The sequence below is a fragment of the Capra hircus genome, chromosome 6, assembly GCF_001704415.2.
Source record: "Capra hircus breed San Clemente chromosome 6, ASM170441v1, whole genome shotgun sequence".
Taxonomy (NCBI): Eukaryota; Metazoa; Chordata; class Mammalia; order Artiodactyla; family Bovidae; genus Capra; species Capra hircus.
The window spans coordinates 89,588,924-89,597,975 of NC_030813.1; the positions used below are offsets into that span (position 1 = coordinate 89,588,924).

General features: G+C 39.9%; 1 protein-coding gene across 2 annotated transcripts; it reads left to right on the forward strand.

The window, feature by feature from the left end:
• LOC102182395 (growth-regulated protein homolog gamma) lies at window positions 617-2,650 on the forward strand. Of its 2 annotated transcripts, none has more exons than XM_018049578.1 (4): window positions 617-791; window positions 882-1,005; window positions 1,115-1,198; window positions 2,059-2,650. In XM_018049578.1, exons 1-4 carry the CDS (start codon window positions 704-706, stop codon window positions 2,063-2,065), a joined length of 303 nt encoding a protein of 100 aa, XP_017905067.1. In that variant the 5' UTR covers window positions 617-703; the 3' UTR covers window positions 2,066-2,650. The 2 variants fall into 2 exon arrangements, with proteins under 2 accessions (XP_017905067.1, XP_017905065.1); XM_018049576.1 differs by having other exon boundaries at window positions 618-791; window positions 1,981-2,650.

Consider the following 9,052-nt stretch of genomic DNA (forward strand, 5'->3'; position numbering starts at 1 on the left):
GGAATCAACCCATTTAATAGTCAGGTCCCTGGCCCTCGCCCCCAGTTCGTATCTCAAACAAAACAAAATAAAACAATGGCACTAGTGTGATTTATGTTTGATCCTAGAACATCAGGTATTAGACAAAGGTTCTTACATATAAACTGAGATGATATGTTATTTTAAAAAGTGCATTTATTTCAGGGATTCATAAAGTCTACAAAATGCAAATTAAAGAAAAAGAGGAAAGATAGACAAAACAAACAAAAAAAAAAAGGCTGCCATTCTAGCCTCAACTCGTTCAATCTCCAAAATAGAAGTGTCTTTGAAAGAAATTAACTCCCCCCTAAACTGTGGTGCAGTCCCTATACTAGTCTAAGTCTGACAACGTCCGCTGACAACCAGGGGTGTCCGGGCGCCCACGGCACCCCTCTCGACCTTAGGTAGCCCCAGCCTGGCGGCCACTCATTCCCCACGTAGGGATTTGGGCACAAAGAGGACACCCCGCGTGCGTGGACTCCCCGGGAGGCAGGCGGGGCCAAGCCTTCCTTCCGGACCCGGGAATGACCCGCGCGTCCGGGAATTTCCCGGGCCCGGGGCTGCCAACTCCCGCCCCAACCATGGATAAAAGGGGTTCGCTCGGCTCCGAGAGCCACAGAGCCCGCTCAGCCAGCGCTCCCGCCAGCCTTCCCGCCGCAGACACAGACCCTCCGAGCTGAGACCCATGGCCCGAGCCGCGATCGCCGCTCCCCGGCTCCTCCGTGCCGCGATGCTACTCCTGCTCCTGGTGGCCGCCGGCCGGCGCGCAGCAGGTGAGAACCGGCGTCCGGATCCCCAGGGCGGGACAGGGACCGGCGGGTACCCATGGGGGCAGCCCCTAACCCACTCTGTCCTTCCCGCAGGGGCGCCCGTGGTCAATGAACTGCGCTGCCATTGCCTGCAGACTTTGCAGGGGATTCACCTCAAGAACATCCAGAGCGTGAAGGTGACGCCCCCGGGCCCCCACTGCGGCCAAACCGAAGTCATGTAAGTAGAGCCATTGTTGTTGTTCTTATCACCCAGGCAGTCCGGATGCCCCAACCTAGACTTACAGCCCGACCTCCTGCCTCACGTGGATTCTCCCTTCTCTCTGCAGAGCCACTCTTAAGAATGGTCAGGAAGCTTGTCTCAACCCTGAAGCTCCCATGGTTAAGAAAATCATCAATAAGATGCTAAACAAGTAAGTCATGGATTTTATTCCTACTTGCAACTAGAGCCATTGCCCTCAAATACTGGCATCTACTTCCTGAAAATAGTATTTGATAAACCCACAGTTTAGTTGTAGGACTAAAAACCATTATTTCCCATTAAATTTGATCTGCTCTAGTGTCCGAAGGCTGTTTCCAGCTCCCTCTGTCCTGACCCTCCTCTCCATCCCCATTCAAATGAACCTGTATGTTCCTAAAAGATTAAGTAGGGCTCTCCTGGTGGCTCAGAAGGTAAAGAATTCACTTGCAATGCAGGCGACCCAGGTTCAACCCTTGGGTCAGGAAGATCCCCTGGAGAAGGGAATGGCTACCCACTCCAATCTTCTTGACTAGAGAATTCCATGGACAGAGGAGCCTGGTAGCCTACAGTCCATAGAGTCACAAAGAATCAGACACAACTGAGCGATTTCAAAAGACTAAGTAAATTTAACCAGAAATGGTAAAATGCTTCCAACCCATTAAAGAACAGATGTTGTTTACCTCCATTCCTCAATGGTTTCTACCTGAAAAATGGAGACCCGGGTTTCCGGCAACCAGGACCTCAGAAATTTAGCAGTGAAGAGCAGGACTTTGCAGTGAAAGCTCCCTGAGTTCTAGGATGCCTGTGAAAGTTTTTAAATCTTTTTTAGCAGAAACCTTTTCTGAGTGCAGAGCTGGGCCAGGGTCTCCATGCAGAAGTCCCTCCAGCCTTGGGGCTATACAAGAAGAGTAGCTTTCCTCAGCACCTGTAACCCTAACCCTTTTCTCATTGTAGGGGCAGCACCAACTGACCTAGAGGGAAGTAAGAAATTCACTGGTGACAGTTCCTGAAAAGCGGTCTCTGCTCTTACAGGAACTGAAAATGAAGACGCGAACGGCTGGTTTCCAGGGACAACTAGAAAGGACTTGATGTGCTGGACTATTTTATATAAGTTCTATTTATTTATATATGTATTTATTTTTCAAAGCTGGTATTTTAGTCTTTTACATGTTAGTGTTTAAAGATGTGATTATGTTAATCAAACATAACCCAGTCCTGATTGTTATTTAATATGAAGATGATGAGTTTAAAATGTTTTATTCAACTGATATTTATTGGAAAACCATAAAGTGCTAGGCTCTGAGAGAGGGGTGGAGTCGATGAGTGGGAGAGGGAAGTTCTTACAATCAGTGAAATCACTACTAGAATCAGGGAAAGTATGTGCATTTCTATTTCTGTACTTTTTTTTAAAGAATGTCAGTTGTTATTTATTGAAATGATTTCATATTATGTGATCAACATTTTAATGTTGAAATTTCCCTTGGACATTTTATGTCTTGCTTGTAAGGCATAATGCCTTGTTTAATGTTTACTATGTGGTGTTTCTCTTTGTTTTGGAACAAAGAAGTTAAAACTACTGTTACATTTTTTAAATGGCATGAAAATAAAAGTTTTGCAAAAAAAAAATAACATGATTAAGTTTTGTTTTATTCTTCTTGATCTTTAGTTCCTACTGGGTGCTCAAGGTATTATACACTTAGGCTTAGATTGTACCTAACTTTATGCCAACTCCTTGCTGCTACTCCCTTATTTTTCTCTAACTTGAGAAGGAATATTTGATATACTACCCTCCTCAACCACTTTGAGAATTCTAGTTTTATTTTTAAAAATCCCTATTTTTTTCACACTGACCAATTTGTTATTCAAAATTAGTTCTTTATAAACTGTTGAATTTTTATTAATATTTTAATAAGGGCTCCTATTAAATTGTTTTGATAAATGGTTTTCAAACAGCTATGCCATTCTTTTCCTTTTAATGAAGCTGGGAGAAAAAGATAGAAAAGTAGATTATTCCTAAGAACAGGAGCAGTTTGTGTTGTTTAAAATGACAATAATAATGGTCAGTAGAAATAAATACATACTGTACAGTAAAATATATGACAAAAGCAACACAAATGATAGGTAGGGAGATAAATAGATTTATAATACAATGTATTATACAATACAATACAATACATTGTTAGAGAAAGCTTTAAAGAAAATTGCAATGTGGCAAGAATATAGTAACTTTTAGGATGACCAATAAAAAGAAAATGCTAAATTTTAGATTTAAAAATCTAAAAAGGGGAGAAAATGGAATAAAAGAAAATACCTGTATAAAACAAAAGTAGACAAAAATTAAAGAATAAAGAGACAAAACAACAGCTGGCACAGGGAGAAACGGCTTCCTCTCGGAAGGATTTCTAATAATATAAGTAGAGCCTCTTGAAGGTGGGGTTTAATTCCAACCCTCTCACACACACCTGAGTTTGGGCTGGACTTAGTGATTTACTTCCAAAAAAGAGGTAAGGAAAAAGGAAAAACAATAAACTTACAGTAGAGAATCTGTCCCTTAACCAAGTGATTAAGGTTATTATCACCACTTGATATCACTTGATATCATGTGACCATCATGTACTCATATGATGTGATGAGGACACTTCATCTTCATGATATTCTTACCCCAAATCAATAATCCCAGTGTAATCATCAGAAAATCATCCTAAAAATCCACATGGAGGAACATTCTACAAACTAATTCATGAGCATGCTTTAAAACTGTCAAAGTCATGAAAGACAAAACTGAGACTCTGTCACAGCTCTAAGGAGACAAAAGACACATGGTTTGATGCCATGTGGTATGCTGGGTTGGATCCAGGAATAGAAAAAAGACATTAATGGAAAGTGGTGAGACCCAAATGGAGGCTGGAGTTGAGTTAACAGCAATGTGCCAATGCTAATTTCTTAGTTTTGACAAGTGATTATAAATATGTAGGATATCAACAAGAGGAGATACTGGGCCAAGGTCCACAGGAACTCCTGTGCTAACTATACAACTGTTTAGTAAATCTAAAATTATTCTGGGGCTTTCCTGGTGGCTCAGTGGTAAAGAACATGTTTGCCAACACAGGTGACGTGGTTTTGATCCCTGGTCCAAGAAGATCCCACATGCCACAGAGCAAGTAAATCCATGTGCAACAATTACTGAGCCTGTGTTCTCCAGCCTGGGAGCCACAACGACAAACTCCATGCTGCAGCTTCTGAAACCTGCTCAGCATAGGGCCTGTGCTCCGAAACAAGAGAAGCTACTGCAAAGAAAAGCCCATGCACCGTGACTAGAGAGTAACCCCACTCCTTGCAACCAGAGAAAAGACTGAGCAGAAATGAAGACCCAGCTCAGCCAAAAAAAAAAAAAAAAAAAGTAAATTAATTAACTTTGAAAATTATTCCAAATTGAAAGTCCATTTTTCAAAAGATAAGACATTAAATCCAAATGTATTAGAAATTATAGTATATTGAAATGGGATGAAAACTCAAAAGTCAAAGACCATCAGGCTGTGTAATTAAGACAAAAAGAATTAATGTTGCTTAAAAAAGGCACACTTTAAACATTAGGACCTAGATCATTCGAAATGAAAAGAATTAAAACATGATATCATACAAAAAACAATTGAAAGAAACCTGGCATGGATATATTGATGTATTAATTACTTGTTAATTTATTATTAGTATAAATTATTGATATGCTTGTTAATGGTTGATATATTGTGCATGCATGCTAAGTGACTTCTGTCATCTCTTTGCAACTCTTTGTGAGCCTACGGACTTTAGCCCGCCAGGCTCCTCTGGGATTCTCCAGGCAAGAATACTGAAGTGGGTTACCAGGCCCTCCTCCAGGGGGCCTTTCTGACCCAGGGATTGAACTTGCATCTCTTACTTCTCCTGCATTGGCAGGTGGGTCCTGTACCACTAGCACCACATGGGAAGTCCCTGATTGATATATTAGTTACAACCAAATAATACATTAAGACGAGATATAAAGAAGGCTGATTTAAAATTAAAAAGTGGCAATTTTACAAGGGACAAAAATACTTAGCGAACCTAATAACATTATCAAAATATATAAAGCAAAATGGAGAGAAACTAAAAGGTGCAATATATGAAACCACAGTCACAGTTAAAGGTTCTAACAAACTTCTCTCAATACCTAATAGACAAAGCAGTAAAAAAATCAGTAACAGTATAGAAGAGTTAAACAACATGACAGACCAATCTGGCTTGAAAAAAACACATGGGCATGTTTCACCTAACAACTGCATAAACCACGTTTGGTTTTCCAGCACAGAGATGACATTTTCTAAAAAAGATTATATATGAGTCATAAAGAATGTATCAACAAATTTTAAAACCTTGAAAAGTTACAGAGGATATTCTCTGATCATCAAGATTTTTATGATGATTATAACTTTCCTAGCTGAAATATGTAATAACATATCACTGTGCGTGATATGTTTGCTGTGATTTATAACTCATCTCTCAACTTCCTAAATTTTGCTTCCGCAATACAGAAAGCATCAAAACAGAGTCATCATGCTGCTTTCATGCCCATTATAGCCAAGAGTGATAAAAAATATTTCCACAGAGACATTTCCTCACTTCCTATATCTATTTCTTGACATATTCTTTGGTAATTTTGGCATTTCTGTATTTCTTTGGCTTATACATATGCGATGTACTTTAATTACCTCTGTAAAAGTTTAAAAAACAATCTTAAAAAAATGGAAAGTCAAAGTTTACACTAAAATCTATTCTTTAGAAGACTTGGAATAATTCCAAAACTTAACATATTACTTGGTATTCAGAGATAATTGAAATGAACTTAAATATTGAGGGATTTTGAAGTTGTCAGGCTGTCTTTACAACAGCAACAGAAGGTGAGACTAACTCTACTGCAGAAGAAAGTACACATGAAGAAGCACTTTATGTTTCAGCTTTTTCCACTACATATCTTTTGCAAAACTGACCACAATCTCTTGCATCAATATATTGTATGTGCTTTATAAATGCCCTTTGACTTAATATTTCTGACCTAAAACTGATAGATTGTCAGGTATTTCTCCAGTAAAGATGGGTTTATTCAAGACCAGCAAAGAATTGCAATTTGAAGTCTGCAGCCATGGCAAGCTCCATCCAAGTCCCCAAGCGGTAAGGGAAGAAGAACATTTTTATAGAAAGGAACAAGAAGTTGGGAGGGCTACGGTAAATTAAAAGTTCATGGATTTTCATTGAGTCTTTGCAAGGAAAGGAGTCTTCCTCCTACTGGGCTCAGTTCTTGTCCCAGAGTGTGAGAGCTCCCCCTTCTGGTCATTCTGTTCTATTTGGGTTTCTATGAAGTTTCTGCTTATTATTATTTATTATTGTTAGTTTTACAATATCTGCCACCCTTCCTTTTCTGTACACACTGTGAACCTTAGGTTACCCTAGCCTTTCCTCCTCCCCATGGTAGACAGCCGAGAAAGGTCACAATGTAGTCTGTGCAAGAAGGCTATAGAAACACCTTGAGGTGAGACTTCCCAATGGAAGTAACATCCAAACTGGGTCTTGATGGAGAAGCAGGATCCTATGAGCACATGGCCTCCAATGTCCCAGCCCTGCCACCTCTTCCAGCCTCTTTCCCCCTCTTCCTGCTCATAGAGTGAGCTCTAAATGCAAGACACTTGCTCTCTCAGTACTCACATGCTCTTTTCAATAACCATGCCTTTGCCCACTTGATCCTCTCCTGGAATGTTTTCCACCCCTCTGTGTTCCCCATTTACTTGCAAAGCCCCTTAAGATTCACATGAGTGAGCCCTTCTTTCAGTCTGACAATTCTCATAAACCCTCTATAAGAGTTGCAGTAAGTCTCCCTTCTCATTCCCAATACCTTGGGAATGGTTTGCCACGGTAGCTTTTCCGAAACTTTTCTTTTTTACATTCATTTCCTACTGCATTGAGGGTTAGATGGTAGCAGAGTCTCTTATTCCTCTTTATATCCCCAGCACCAAACTTCATTCCCACCTTATAAAAGCTGAAAAAATAACCATTGAAAATGAAGAAACAAATGGAGAAAGGCATTAAATTTGAGTTGAAACACCCTCCTTATGAAAATCATAAGATAATTCTAGCAGTAAGTAGAGTCAGTAACAAAAAACCTAACTCGAATTGGGTTAATGAAGAGAGACTCATTTGACCTATGAAACTAAAATACTGATGAGTAGATACAATAAAGCTCAGTTCAAAACTTCAGAACAGTCTCACTCTGGATCAGGCTGCTTTTCTCTGTGCTGGCTTCATTTTAGGCAAGCTCTTCTCAAGCGCAGGCGAAGTTTCAAATTTCTGTTCTACTAGATATAACCCAACAGGAAGCAAGGGCTTTTTATTTGTTTTTCTGAGCATTTCTTGACAAAAAGACTCCAGGGATTTTTTTCTGACTTGGCTAGGCTTAGGTCACTCATTCACTCCTGCACCTATAGAATGGCTTGTGGTTGGACCCAGACTGGAAGGACTGACCAACATCACCTTCAGTCCTCACTTCACTCCTGGAGCTTTAAAGCAGGGTCACTCTACCTGAGCTACCCAGATTGGGAGAAAGAAAAGATGCTTCCCACAGGAAAACCAAGGTTTTCCTCCACCAAAATCTCCTCCAGAAGCAGGAGGAAAGGGCTTGAGGCAGGCAGAAATGACAAATATACTAGAGACTGGACCAGGGGCATAACCCCGACCCTGACCCTGGATGAATGCTCTGGACTGAAGAAGTGGACGGATCCAGGCATTTATTGCTTCCAACATCTTCATTCTTCTCCTCTCTGTGCCAGAATCATTCTACCCAAAGTAATCATTGCGGCAAGACAGGGTTGGCAATTGTGGGCACAACTTCCCAAGGCCAGCATGAGGAGAGCAGCAGGGCACAGACCATTCCTGAAGCTCCATCATCTGGGGATACAGCACCAACTCTGGACTTTTAAAATCTTTATTTATTTGGCTGCACCAGGCTTAAAGTGCTGCATGTGGGATCTAGTTCCCTGACCAGGACTGAACCCAGGCCCTCTGCATTGGGAGCCCGGAGTGTTAACCACTGGACACCAGGGAAGTCCCACAACTCTGGATTTTAAAGGCAGATTAGATAATGTCAATCAAACCTGCATAATGCTGTAAATATGGTAGCTCAAAATGAAATTTAGCTACTAATTCTTTTAATATAGGGTTGACTCTATACTTTTAAAACTGGTGACTGCCTTAGTTGAAAGTTTGTGTATATACATTTGTGATTCAGCTCATAAAATGAGTAATTAGTTAGGGAAGATGTTTTTTAAAACAAGAAGGGAAGAACTGGGTTACTTTAGTAGGTTTCAGAATACTATTGCTTTTTATTTTTTAATTTTTTTCTTTTGTTTTTGGCCATGTTGTGAGGCTTGCAGAATCTTTTTTCCCCAACCAGTGATGGAACTCAGACCCTCCATAATGAAAGTGTAGACCACTAGACCATCAGGGAATTCCCACATTATTGCATTTTAAATGATCTGAAAAATAATATAGTGTCATTAAGGATTAGATTTTGAGAATTGATATATTAAAGTAGAAAAAATCTTTTGCACTTTATTTTGTAAGAAATAAATGTTCATTAAGCAATGTTTATTAAGACAATATACAAATTCTTAGGCATAAAGTTGAAGATAATTCTACAAATACAATGCTGCTTCTTGATATGGTTTATCCTTTTGGTTACTACAGTGTTTTGATTCTTTATTCATTCACCCTGAGTATTGGCTTATGCCAATACTTTGGTTTGGATCTGGAAAGCATTAGAGCAAACATTCTCTGGTTTCTTAAGTTATAAAGAGAATAAATGTCTGGGTAGTCTCCAATTAATGCTGAAGGCAAAATATTTTAGATAATAAAATATGACAAAGTGCTCAAACAAAGTCAGTAGAAAACTGTGATCCTTATTTCAGCAAATAAGAGCTGATGGTATTGCTCAGTTCGCTTCTGGGAAACTCTCAGGGTGGAG